The sequence below is a fragment of the Mesoplodon bidens genome (assembly GCF_964165515.1).
Source record: "Mesoplodon bidens genome assembly, chromosome: 18".
Lineage (NCBI taxonomy): Eukaryota > Metazoa > Chordata > Mammalia > Artiodactyla > Ziphiidae > Mesoplodon > Mesoplodon bidens.
Genome location: NC_138175.1, coordinates 31,972,426 through 31,986,564, shown reverse-complemented (window position 1 = coordinate 31,986,564; position 14,139 = coordinate 31,972,426). Strand labels below are relative to the sequence as shown.

At 37.7% G+C, this 14,139-nt stretch overlaps 1 protein-coding gene across 16 annotated transcripts in view; it reads left to right on the top strand.

Moving 5' to 3' along the window:
- The window catches only part of CHD9 (chromodomain helicase DNA binding protein 9), a 246,307-nt gene that overhangs the window by 195,602 nt on the left and 36,566 nt on the right, over nt 1–14,139 (top strand). For all 16 annotated transcript variants that reach the window (XM_081216472.1, XM_081216475.1, XM_081216476.1 and 13 more), the window contains 2 exons: nt 3,318–3,477; nt 3,917–4,006. In XM_081216472.1, the coding sequence (XP_081072598.1) occupies nt 3,318–3,477; nt 3,917–4,006 (250 nt within the window). The remainder of the gene's footprint in view (nt 1–3,317; nt 3,478–3,916; nt 4,007–14,139) is intronic.

Here is a 14,139-nt window from a genome sequence, read left to right as displayed (position 1 = left end):
ACTGGAGGTCTATCTTAATAGGAGGCAATGAAATTATTAATGTGAAGAGCTGATTTCTGGTAAAGATGGAAGATTCACACAAGTATAATTTCACTCTTCCTTGAAACCCAACTTATATGTCAATAAAGGGAAAAAATTCAAGGCATTAAGCTTTATAAATTATACAGGTATAAATTTTAGTTTAACAAATAAATAGTAGAAGGGGAGGAAATGGGGAGGGTATCTATAAACCATTGGTTCACAACCAGACATGATCTTGTGCCCCAATGTTGCTCCCACCCTGGGTTGTCACAGCTTTGAGCATGTTAATGGCATCTAATTTGTAGAGGCCACAAGAGCACAGGCTGCCCCTACAGTGAAAAACTGTGCAGCTCAAAATAGCAACAGTGCCAAGATTGAAAACCCTGCTTTAACCTGAAAGAGGTTTATGAGTCGTCAGCCAGTTGCAGTGTGTGGGCCTTATTTGGATCCTGATTGAAACAAACAGCCCAGGAGAAATTTGTCTTTTATCTTTATTAGATAATTGTAAATTTAAATACTAAATATTAAGTACGTGTTATTGCATTTCTTAGGGCTGATGATGGTATTGTAGATTTTTGTTTTGTTTTTAAGGAAGCCTTATATTTTACACATGTTAAAAGATACTCAGACATTTATTAATGAAGTGGTGGTTGTCTTCGATTTATTTCAAAATAGTGTTGGAGGTTGGGGAACAAACAGGATATAGATGAAGCCAAATTGGCTATGAATTGATAATTAATGAAGTTGGATGATAGGATCCAGTGATCCATCATATTATTCCATCTATTTTTGTATATGCTTAATTCCATAATTTAAAAATAAATAAGGATAAACCCTTAAAAGTAGAGAGAATGGAAAAGGAATTTTGGGACCTAGAAGCACTAGATTAGTGATGACTAACTTAACAAACCAGAGAGAGCTGAATCTTAGGTCAACAGTAGGGAAGGGCAACAACCAACCGATTTGCTTCATAGATTATCTAAAAGTTTCAGGAGTTTGTGACATCCGTGACCTCTGAGAGTGGATATAAAGGACAGGGGCTTTGATTAAAAGTTGTTTAAAAGGGGGATCATATCCCTAAATACCCTTTTCAACTCCATGTAGCCATGGTGAAGACCGACTGAATGTTTATTCTCTGGAGAAGATAAAATAGAGAATGTCTGCATTTCATTGGTATTTGCAACATGGAGCTACTAAATGGCTGTTAAATGAATATGTATACTGGACAGTGTCATACTCAAGGAAGAAAACTAAGGAATTGTCCTTGGTGAATATGACCAGACCAAAACCTAAAGATAATGACAGGAAAAAGCCAGCCGGATTACCCTTCAGAGAGTCAACAGTCAGCTCCACTCATTCAGCCTGCCTATCAACTTTTCTGTCATTCTTAAATATGAGCAAATAACCAAGGGCATCAGGCATCTGAGGAACGTCTCCAACATGAGAGAGAGACTAAAAAGAAACCACTAAAATGAACTTGTAGGAAACAAAGACTATGAAAGGAGAAGACAACTTTTTAAAAAATATCATTAATATCTGCAAAGATACTTCAGATATACTATGATTTTGAAAAAAGACTAAAATACTGTAGAAACATTCAAGGCACAGACTTCTTAAAAATTACAAATTAACATGTAAAAGTTAACATGCAGTTACATGAAAAAGTAAATAGGGTTAAATGATGAATCTGAGGAAATTATGGTAGGGAGAAATTTAAATATATAAAACATCTCCATATTTTATTAGGAAAGTTTCAATATGTATATTTTTAAATATGCACTGTTTAGTTTCCAAACCAGCAAGGGTCAGGAGGACTAGAATACAGAGCATTATTAACATAGACTAAAGTGCAATTTAAGATGGAAGCATTAATTGAGATTATAAAGGGATACTACATAATAAAAAAGACTAATCCATAAAAGAAGATATAATAAATATGAACTTGTATGCACTGAACAAAATAGTATCAAAATATAAAGGCAAAAATCCTAAGGAAAAATGGGACAAACCTACGTAGTGCTTCTATTTACCATTGTGATAAAACTCCTAGCTGGTAGAATATGGCAGGGGAAAGATATGAGACAAGAAAGGAAGAATCGCAACTGTATTATTTGTAATTGTGAAAACTTGTAAGTGAAACAACTCCAGCATCGTTGAAGAATAATAAGCAGGTGATATAGTCATAGAATAGATTTTTACACAGAAGTTAAAATGGATGAATTAGAGCCTCCATGAATCAGCAAGTATTTATAAATCTCAGAAAAAAAGTAAAAATAATAAATAAGTTACAGAATTGCATGTATAATGTAATGAAAGCTTAAATACTGAACATTTTTCCAACACACAAGTATAAACGTGTATGAAATGAAAATCAAATTCAGGGTAGTGACTATCTCTGGGAAGGAAGGAGTGAATTGGACTTTATGTATTATTTCCTTTAATAAAAAACTGACCAGGGCTTCCCTGGTGGCACAGTGGTTGGGAATCTGCCTGCCAATGCAGGGGACACGGGTTCGAGCCCTGGTCTGGGAAGATCCCACATGCCGCGGAGCAACTGGGCCCGTGAGCCACAACTACTGAGCCTGCGCATCTGGAGCCTGTGCTCTGCAACAAGAGAGGCCGCGACAGTGAGAGGCCCACGCACCGCGATGAAGAGTGGCCCCCGCACCACGAAGAAGAGTGGCCCCCACTTGCCATAACTAGAGAAAGCCCTCGCACAGAAATGAAGACCCAGCACAGCCATAAATAAATAAATAAATATTTTTAAAAAACTGACCAAATATGGAATATGTTAAGATTAAGAGTGGGAATACTTTTTTTATTTTTGACATATTTCACAACGAAAATGTCAAAGAAATCAAATGAATTTAGCTCTCTTAAACAGGAACCCCACAAAACCTAATCCATGTTATTAGTAACAATCAGTTTTGAAAATCAAGAGGCCACAACTTGTGTTTTTTTAACTAAGGAAGCAAAAAGTAAAGCAGAGGGAAAGGTTTGATCTTTCAGTTTTTACATTTGGAAAAAAAATGTTTTGCAACATAGAGGTAATCAGAATGATTAATTGGAGATATGAAATTGGGTGGTTGGCAGAAATTGTGTTAATATGTGTGTGGTATCGTGGACTTATCTTGTGATTGAGTTTATATTGTTACCATTAATATTTCAAAGATCTCTGTATAGCCTACACAGACATCTGAAAGTCTCCAGAAATTTCTTCCATTGAAAAAATGTTTCAAATTGAACGTCTTTATACAAATTATCCCTGATTTCATTTGTCCTTCTCATTTTAACAGGCCTGTCAGCCCCTGTACCCAGAGGTCGAAAAGGGAAGAAAGTAAAGACTCAAACAAGCTCATTTGATATACAAAAAGCAGAATGGCTTCGAAAATACAATCCTGAGCAGCTACTTCAAGATGAAGGCTACAAAAAACATATAAAACACCACTGTAATAAGTAGGTAGTAGGGTATTTTTAACACAACCCATTGCAAGTTTACTTCTGAATTTATTAACAGCCGTAAAGCATGCTGATTTTGAGTACAGAGACAGTGTGGTCTAGGACCAATCCTAATCTTATTCTTATCAGGGTATCCTTCAGCAAATCATGGTACCTCTTGCGTCACTTTTCACCAGCAGAGAGAGAAAAAAAAACTGGCTTCCAAGTGATCTCATTATATCTTACTTGGATATTAAATAACGATGATTGTAAAGATTTTGAAGAAAACCTATTTTATATATATGATAGTAAGAGGTTTATTTAATCAGAAGTAATTATTATGATTTTATTATAAAAATTTTGTATACAAATTCTTTTCTAATTTTAACCCCATGGATGAATATTCTTTACTGATTAATGTCTTTGTGTCTTTTGATTTTTTTCCCCTCATTTTTAGAGTTTTGCTTCGTGTAAGAATGCTGTATTATCTAAAGCAAGAAGTCATTGGAAATGAGTGTCAGAAAGTGTTTGACGGAGTTGATGCAAGGTAAATTAAATAGCATGTTTATTTTTCAACAACATAATGAGGCAAAAGTTAAATGACCAGAAAATTGTATATTAAGTGAATGCTTATTCAGTGAAATTCACAGGAAGAAAAATCTACCGAACTTAGAGTGACCCTTGCCATTTTGTTGCCTTTCGTCTATTAATCTCATCATTGGCTCTGTCACTGAAAGTTGTCATAAGAATAATAACATCAGCATTAGTAATAGCTTCCTGCTACCAAATCTAAAACTTAACCTTCCTCCCTCTTACTGCAGTGACTGACTTTTACGTCCTTATATGATCCATCCAGCACCTTAGTCTCTCAGTTCCTTGACCTTTATCTACAATCTTCTTCTTTCCTCTCCACCACAGCCACACACGCACACAATCGTATACTTAATCTTACTATCACCAGTAACAGCATTACCTCTTCAATCTGCATTTCAGCTGTCACTTATTTCCTTCAGACTCACTTAACTTGGGTACTTTTCACTCTAATTCTCTAATTTCATCACGATGTCCCCTATCTTATCCATCTCCACCTTCATGCCCCACTTTCCTCATTATAAACCTTCATTCTGTAGTCCAGCACTGTACTCACTAACTGAGATTCTTTGCCTGCTTTCCCCTCTGTTCTACATTCGTGGCACAACCCCAACTCATGTTAAACCAAAAAATCGTTTTATCCCTTGCCTATACCTAAGCAGTTGAACATGGCTGGAGAAAATCACACAAACCCTGCCGAATGACTAACTTCAAATTTATGAGCATTGATCTCAAGCAAAATTAAACACAAGTAAGCTGTTTAACCACCATGACTAGGATGTTCAGTTACCTACTCTTCAAGAGGACCATTCCACACCTCTCTCCTCAAGCCATCTTCCTGTCCCACCAGCATCACCCTCCAATAATGACTTTGCCATATATTTCACAGAGAAAACAGAAACAATCAGACAAGAGCTACCTTCAGTTCTCTTATGTCGTATGTGTCCCCCTATTTATTCCTTCCTTTAGGGTGCAGTAGAAATCCTCCTCCTCCTAAGAGCAACCCTTATGCTTGGAACTTGTTTCTTACCTTTTAAGGACTTTACGCCTGTAATCGCCTTCTGAATCATTCTCTTGGCATATATACATTCCTTAATATCATGTATCATACATACATCCTACGACTCCATTTCTCCACTCCCCTTCATGAAAATAAAGAGTTGTCTGTGTTGACAGTCTCTACTTCTTTACCTTGCATCTTCTCTTGAATCTATTCCAATTAATCTTTCATCTCCACTCTCCTTCTGAAATGATTTTTAATCAGGCCACTAATAACCTACCATGAGATCAGTCTCTAAACTTATTCTACTTCTCCCTTCTTGAAGTGATGTCTTCGGTAGGCATCCTTGCTGCTACACCCACTGGTTGTCCTTTTTTCCACGTTGGTATTTCCTTTCCATTTTCCTTTGCTAGCTCTTACTCCTCTAATAGACCTCTAGATGTTGGATTGACCAAGACGTGTGTCCTCAGCTTTCTTTTTTATCTGTACTTTCCCTTTCAGTAAACTCATGCAACCTCGTCATACTAAATATGATCTATACACAGATGACAGTCAGATTTACATATTCATCCCAGATGTTTCCCCTCAGCTCTAAGCTCTGAGTTAGCTGCCTCTAAACATTTCCACTTGAAAAATCTAATTAACAGCTCAAACTTCCCGTGTATCTCCCAAATCTGTCTCCTATTCTTTCCTCCCCACCTTCCCACATACAAGCCTTCTCCATCCTACTAAATGTACCACCCAGTTGCTCTGGTATCATTCTTGATTCTTCTCTTCCCCTCAAACCCTACAGGAAGACTTGTTAGCTTGACAAAGTATATGCCAAACCTGAACACTTTTCACTCTCTCCTCTGCTAACTCCCTGGTCCAAGCAACCATTATCTCGTGTTTAGACTTTTTCAGTGGCCTCCTAAGTGAGTCTCTTTGCCTCTTCTTTTTCAAGAGTTGTTGGGTATTTTTTTCGCTGCGCTACGCAGCATACAAGATCTTAGTTCCCAGACGATGGATCAAACCCAGGCCCCCTGCAGTGGAAGAACAGAGTCCTAACCACTACTGGACCACCAGGGATTTCCCATCTTTGCCTCTTATTTTGCCTCTCTACAGTTGGACCTTCACACAGCAGCCAGAGTGATCTTTCTAAAGCAAAAATCAGGCCAAGGCACTTCTTAAAACCTTCCAGTTGCTTCTCATTTCTCTTAGAATAAAGCCCAATCCTACAGTGCCCTACATAACTCTGGGACCTCTTCCTCCATTCTGTCCCTCATCCACAATGTTCCTCCAACATGTCAGGCTCATTCTATACTGTTCCCCCTAGTACAAATATTCTTTCCCCTAATCTTCCACAGAACTGCCCCTTCATATCATGCAGGTCTCAGCTTAAGTTTCATCTCTTCAGATAGGCCTTCCCTGCCCACCCTAGCTAAAGCAGCCTACCAGTTACCCACTATTACTTAACCTTATTTTATCTCATTCATGTTGCCTACTAGTATTAAAAATTATATTTATTTTTTAAATTGTATTTCCCCTATCATTACAATTTAAGCTGGTTGAAGGTGAAGTATGCTATCTGTCTTATTGATCATTGTGTTCCCAGCCCCTAGAATCTGAGAAATAGTAACACCCAGTAAATATTTGTTGACTAACTGGCTCCTCTTTTTCCTTGGTCTGACTGCATTCAATCTCCTTGTGATTTCCCAGGAACTGTACTGTGATCTATGAATTATCCTCTTTCATTATTCTTTCCCTCTCTGACTTCTCATTTGGATTTTAAGATACTTACATCTCTCTCAACACACACACACACATGCGCATGCACACACACACCACTTTTGCACCCAGTTCTCCTCAGACTACCATATTATTACTCTCCTTGGTTTCACAGCCAATCTTTTTTAAAGAAGTATCTGTATTTGCTGACCTCTTTTTCTTTTCTCGCATTCACTGTACATTCCACTACAATTCAGCTTTTACTCCCTCACTCCACCACCTACTTTAGGAAGTTCTTCACCCACATTCTCACTGCTAAATTTGATGGATATATCATAATGTTTATCTTATTTACCTTTATTGACCACTTCCATATTATTAGAATGTGTCTGTGATACCATTCTCCTGTAGATTTTCTTTTTAGCTTTCTGCTTGCCACTTTTCATTTTCAGCCTTCTCTTCTACCTGTCTCTTAAATGTGTTCACATAGGCCCTCGCGTCACTTACTCTTGGGTGTTCACATCTTTTCTGCAGCATCCATTTATATTTCCACACTGATGACTTCCAAACCTAATTCTAGCCCACATCTCTCTTCTGAACTTTAGATCTGCATTTGTCAAATATACCTTGGTTACTAATGCCTCCAGGCCTTTGCATTCTTGCAGGAACATTCTCTTTCCCATTTTCTTTCATTTTCCCTCTCTTACTGCTCAGCCAACATCAACTCAGCATCCCTGTCCTCTCATGTCTGGGTAAAGCACATACCCAGAGTGCCCTGTCACAGCACTCATCACAGTATTGAAGAGGTTTTGCAGATACCTCTTCAAAAGAGCAAGGATATGTCTGTCTTACTATTGCCATTGTTGGCACATTGTGAATACTGTGAATATTTAAATCCAAATAGATTTAAAATCTATTTTGAATGGATGATCTAGCCTGCGGAAGTTAGAGGCTTTATGCAAGAGATAGCACATGAACTGAATCTCTAAAAGCAGAAATCAACAATAGGAGTACATGCACCTTATTGTATTCCTTTCCCTAGCAGTTAAGGAACACTTAACATGCATATGGCACATTTAAACCGTGAGGTAGAGCTCTTTGGTGGGACTAATTGCAGACTCTGGGAGAGCTCACACCAATGAGTACTTCACAGAAGTTCTGCTGCCAGTGTCTTTGTCCCCATGATGAGCCACAGCCAACCCCCACCTCTGCAGGAGACGATTCAACACTAGCAGGAAGATGAATCGCTCCCCCAGCTTGTCCCTGTAATTACAGTTAAAGCAGTATTAGTTCACAGTTATCAAGTGCTTTCTATGTGCCAAGGACTCATGTAAGAGCCATGTGGCTGACAGGGTCTTGGTGCTCCGGCTGGTTGTCAGCCTAAGACTTGTAGGTGGGAGAACCAAGTTCAGGACATCGGTCCACCAGACACCTCCCGGCCCCACATAATATCAAACGGCGAAAGCTCTCCCAGAGATCTCCATCTCAACGCTAACACCCAGCTCCACTCAACGACCAACAAGGTAAAGTGCTGGACACCCCATGCCAAACAACTAGCAAGACAGGAAAACAACCCCAGCCATTAGCAGAGAGGCTACCTAAAATCATAAGTTCACAGAAACCCCAAAACACACCACCGGACACAGTCCTGCCCACCAGAAAGAAGACCCAGCCTCATCCACCAGAACACAGGCACCAGTCCCCTCCACCAGGAAGCCTAAACAACCCACTGAACCAACCTTACCCACTGGGGGCAGACACCAAAAACAATGGGAATTACAAACCTGCAGCCTGTGAAAAGGAGACCCCAAACGCAGTAAGTTAAGCAACATGAGAAGACAGAGAAATAAACAGCAGATGAAGGAGCAAAGTAAAAACCCACCAGACCAAACAAATGAGGAGGAAATAGGCAGTCTACCTGAAAAAGAATTCAGAGTAATGATAGTAAAGATGATTCAAAGTCTTAAAAATAGAATGGAGAAAATACAAGAAACGTTTAACAAGGATCTAGAGGAACTAAAGAGCAAACAAACAATGATGACCAACACAGTAAATGGAATTTAAAATTCGTTAGAAGTGATCAGTAGCAGAAAAAATGAGGCAAAAGAATCGATAAGTGACCTGGAAGATAAAATACTGGAAATAACTACCACAGAGCAGAATAAAGAATAAAGAATGAAAAGAATTGAGGACAGTCTCAGAGACCTCTGGGGCAATATTAAACGTACCAACATTCAAACTATAGGGGTCCCAGAAGAAGAAGAGAAAAAGAAAGGGACTGGGAAAATATTTCAAGAGACTATACTTGAAAGCTTCCCTAATATGGGAAAGGATATAGCCAAACAGATCCAGGAAGCACAGAGTCCCATACAGGATAAATCCAAGGAGAAACTCACCAAGACACATGTTAATCAAATTATAAAAAATTAAATACAAACAAAAAATATTAAAAACAGCAAGTGAAAAGCAACAAATAACATACAAGGGAATCCCCTTAAGGTTAACAGCTGATTTCTAAGCAGAAACTCTGCAGGCAAGAAGGGTGTGTCAGGACATATTTAAAGTGATGAAAGGGGAAAACCTACAACCAAAATTACTCTACCCAGCAAGGATCTCATTCAGATTTGATAGAGAAATTAAAACCTTTACAAACAAGCAAAAGGTAAGAGAATTCACCACAAAACCAGCTTTACAACAAATGCTAAAGGAACTTCTCTAGGCAGGAAACACAAGAGAAGGAAAAGACCTACAATAATGAACCCAAACAATTAGGAAAATGGTAATAGGAACATATATATCGATAATTTCCTTAAATGTAAATGGATTAAATGTTCCAACCAAAAGACATAGACTGGTTGAATGAATACAAACACAAGACCTGTATATATGCTATCTACAAGAGATCCACTTCAGTCCTAGGGACACATACAGACTGAAAGTGAGGGGATGGAAAAAGATATTCCATGCAAATGGAAATCAGAAGAAAGCTGGAGTAGCAATTCTCATATCAGACAAAGTAGACTTTAAAATACAGACTATTATAAGAGACAAAAAAGGATACTACATAATGATCAAGGGATCAATCCAAGAAGAAGATATAACAGTTGTAAATATTTATACACCCAACATAGAAGCACCTCAATACACAAGGCAAATGCTAACCGCCATAAAAGGGGAAATCGACAGTAACACAATAATAGTAGGGGACCCTAACAGCGCACTTTCACCAATGGACAGATCATCCAAAATGAAAATGAAAAGGAAACACAAGCTTTAAATGACACATCACACAAGATGGACTTAATTGATATTTATCGGACCTTCCATGCAAGAACAACAGAATACACTTTCTTCTTAAGTACTCATGGAACATCCTCTAGGATAGACCATATCTTGGGTCACAAATCAAGCCTTGATAAATTTAAGAAAATTGAAATCGTATCAAGTGTCTTTTCCAACCACAGCTCTATAAGACTTGATATTGATTACAGGAAAAAATCTGTAAAAAATACAAACACATGGAGGCTAAACTATATGCTACTAAATAAGAAAGAGATCGTTGAAGAAATCAAAGAGGAAATCAAAAAATACCTAGAAGCAAATGACAATGAAAATATGATGACCCAAAACCTATGGGATGCAGCAAGAGCAATTCTCAGAGGGAAATTTATAGCAATACAGTCCTGTGTCAAGAAACAACTCAAATAAACAACCAAACGTTACACCTAAAGCAATTAGAGAAAGAAGAACCAAAAAACCCCCAAAGTTTTCAGAAGGAAAGAAATCATAAAGATCAGATCCGAAATAAATGAAAAAGAAGTGAAGGAAACAGTAGCAAAGATTAATAAAAGTAAAAGCTGTTTCTTTGAGATGATAAAGAAAATTGATAAACCATTAGCCAGACTCATCAAGAAAAACAGGGAGAAGACTCAAATCAATAGAATTAGAAATGAAAACGGACACGTAACAACTGACACTGCAGAAATACAAAGAATCATGAGAGATTACTACAAGCAACTAAATGCCAAAAAAATGGACACCTGAAAGAAATGGACAAATTCTTAGAAATGCACAACCTTCCAAGACTGAACCAAGAAGAAATAGAAAATATAAACAGATCAATCACAAACATTGAAATTGAAACTGTGATTTAAAATCTTCCAACAAACAAAAGCCCAGGACCAGATGGCTTCACAGGAGAATTCTATCAAACATTTAGAGAAGAGCTAACACCTATCCTTCCTAAACTCTTCAAAAATACAGCAGAGGGAGGAACACTCCCAAACTCATTCTACAAGGCCACCATCACCCTGATACCACAGGGTGGTATCACAAATAAAGAAAGATGTCACAAAGAAAACTACCGGCCAATATCACTGATGAACATAGATGCCAAAATTTCAAAACAATACTAGCAAACAGAATCCAGCAGCACATTGAAAGGATCATACACCCTGATCAAGTGGGGTATATCTGAGGAATGCAAGGATTCTTCAATATATGCAAATCAATCAATGTGATAAACCATGTTAACATACTGAAGGAGAAAAACCATCTGGTCATCTCAATAGATGCAGAAAAAGCTTTCAACAAAATTCAACACCTATTTATGATAAAAGGCCTCCAGAAAGTAGGCATACAGGGAACTTACCTCAACATAATAAAGGCAATATGTGACAAACCCACAACCAACATTGTTCCGAATGGGGAAAAACTGAAACCATTTCCACTAAGATCAGGAATAAGACAAGGTTGCCCACTTTCACCACTATTATTCAACATAGTTCTGGAAGATTTAGCCACAGCAATCAGAGAAGAAATAGAAATAAGAGGAATCCAAATTAGAAAAGAAGACATAAAACTGTCACTTTGCAGATGACATGATACTATACATAGAGAATCCTAAAGATGCTACCAGAAAACTACTAGAGCTAATCAATGAATTTGGTAAAGTAGCAGGATACAAAATTAATGCACAGAAACTTCTTGCATTCCTACACACTAATGATGAAAGATCTGAAAGAGAAATTAAGGAAACACTCCCATTTACCATTGCAACAAAAAGAAGAAAATACTTCGGAATAAACCTACCTAAGGAGACAAAAGACCTGTATGCAGACAACTGTAAGACACTGATGAAAGAAATTAAAGATGATACATACAGATGAAGAGATATACCAAGTTCTTGGATTGGAAGAATCAACATTATGAAAATTACTATACAAAGCAATCTACAGATTCAGTGCAATCCCTGTCAAACTACCAAGGGCATTTTTCACAGAACTAGAACAAAAAAATTCACAATTTCTGTGGAAACACAAAAGACCCCAAATAGCCAAAGCAATCTTGAGAACAAAAAATGGAGCTGGAGGAATCAGGCTCCCTGACTTCAGACTATACTACAAAGCTACAGTAATCAAAACAGTATGGTACTGGCACAAAAACAGAAATACAGATCAATGGAACAGGATAGAAAGCCCAGAGATAAACCCACGCACATATGGTCACCTTATCTTTGATAAAGGAGGCAAGAATATACAATGGAGAGAAGATAGCCTGTTCAATAAATGGTAGTGGGAAAACCGGACAGCTCCACGTAAAAGAATGAAATTAGAACAATCCCTAACACCATACACAAAAATAAACTCAAAATGGATTAAAGACCTAATTGTAAAGCCAGACACTATCAGTCTTTTAGAGGAAAACATAGGCAGAACACTCTGTGACATAAATCACAGCAAGATCCTTTTTGACCCACGTCCTAGAGAAAGGGAAATAAAAGCAAAAATAAACAAATGGGACCTAGTGAAACTTAAAAGCTTTTGCACAGGAAAGGAAACCATAAATGATGAAAAGCCAACACAGAATGGGAGAAAATATTTGCAAACAAAGCAACTGACAAAGGATTAATCTCTAAAATATACAAGCACTTCATGCAGCTCAATATCAAAAAAAAGAAACAACCCAATCCAAAAATGGGCACAAGACCTAAATAGACATTTCTCCAAAGAAGATAATACAGATTGCCAACAAACACATGAAAGGATGCTCAACATCATTAATCATTAGAGAAATGCAAATCAAAACTACAGTGAGGTATCACCTCACACCAGTCTGAATGGCCATCATCAAAAAGTCTACAAACAATAAATGCTGGAGAGGGTTTGGAGAAAAGGGAACCCTCTTGCACTGTTGGTGGGAATGTAAATGGATACAGCCACTATGGAGAACAGTATGGAGGTTCCTTAAAAAACTATAAATAGAACTACCATATGACCCAGCAATCCCACTCCTGGGCATATACCCAGAGAAAATCATAATTCAAAAAGTCATGTACCACAACGTTCATTACAGCTCTATTTACAAAAGTCAGGACATGGAAGCACCCTAAGGGTCCATCGACAGATGAATGGATAAAGAAGATGTGGCACATATATACAATGGAATATTACTCAGCCATAAAAAGAAACGAAATTGAGTTATTTGTAGTGAGGTGGATGGATCCAGAGTCTGTCATACAGAGTGAAGTAAGTCAGAAAGAGAAAATCAAATACTGTACGCTAACACATATATATGGAATCTAAAAAAAAGAAACAATGGTTCTGAAGAACCTACGGGCAGGACAGGAATAAAGACGCAGATGTAGAGAATGAACTTGAGGACTCGGGAAGGGGGAAGGGTCAGCTGGGAGGAAGTGAGAGAGTGGCATGGACATATATACACTACCAAATGTAAAATAGATAGCTAGTGGAAAGCAGCCACATAGCACAGGGAGATCAGCTCGGTGCTTTGTGACCATCTGGAGGGGTGGGATAGGGAGGGTGGGAGGGAGATGCAAGAGGGAGGAGATATGGTGTAGCTGATTCACTTTTTTATAAAGCAGAAACTAACATACCATTGTAAAGCAATTATATTCCAATAAAGATGTTAAAATAAATAAATATATATATTTTAAAACCCATGAGGTATAATATTTAGTGCCTTTTACTCTCTAAAAACAGGAAAAACCTTCCACCTCAGATGACAGTCAAAATATTTTGAGCTTTAGAGTGCTACCTGATGATTGGTAAGAGGAAGTACAGTATCTGACCCACTTTATTTTTCCCCCTTTGGCATCCTGTCTCCAGTGTTCTTTCCTCTTTCTTTTGTCTTTCTGTGCTTCTGCTTTGTTTAATCCTGACCAGGAATGCAATAAAAAATAAATATCTTCTTTAACTATATTTTTCCTCATCTACTTTTCAACTTTTGCCATATCACCGGAAAATCTCTCTTCCTCTTTCTCTCTTTCTGCACTAAGCTAAAAAATATTGTGATAGTGACAAAATAAAATATAGTGAGGTGTGCATTTAGATTGTTGAAAAATTTCTTTTTGTCTCCTGGCA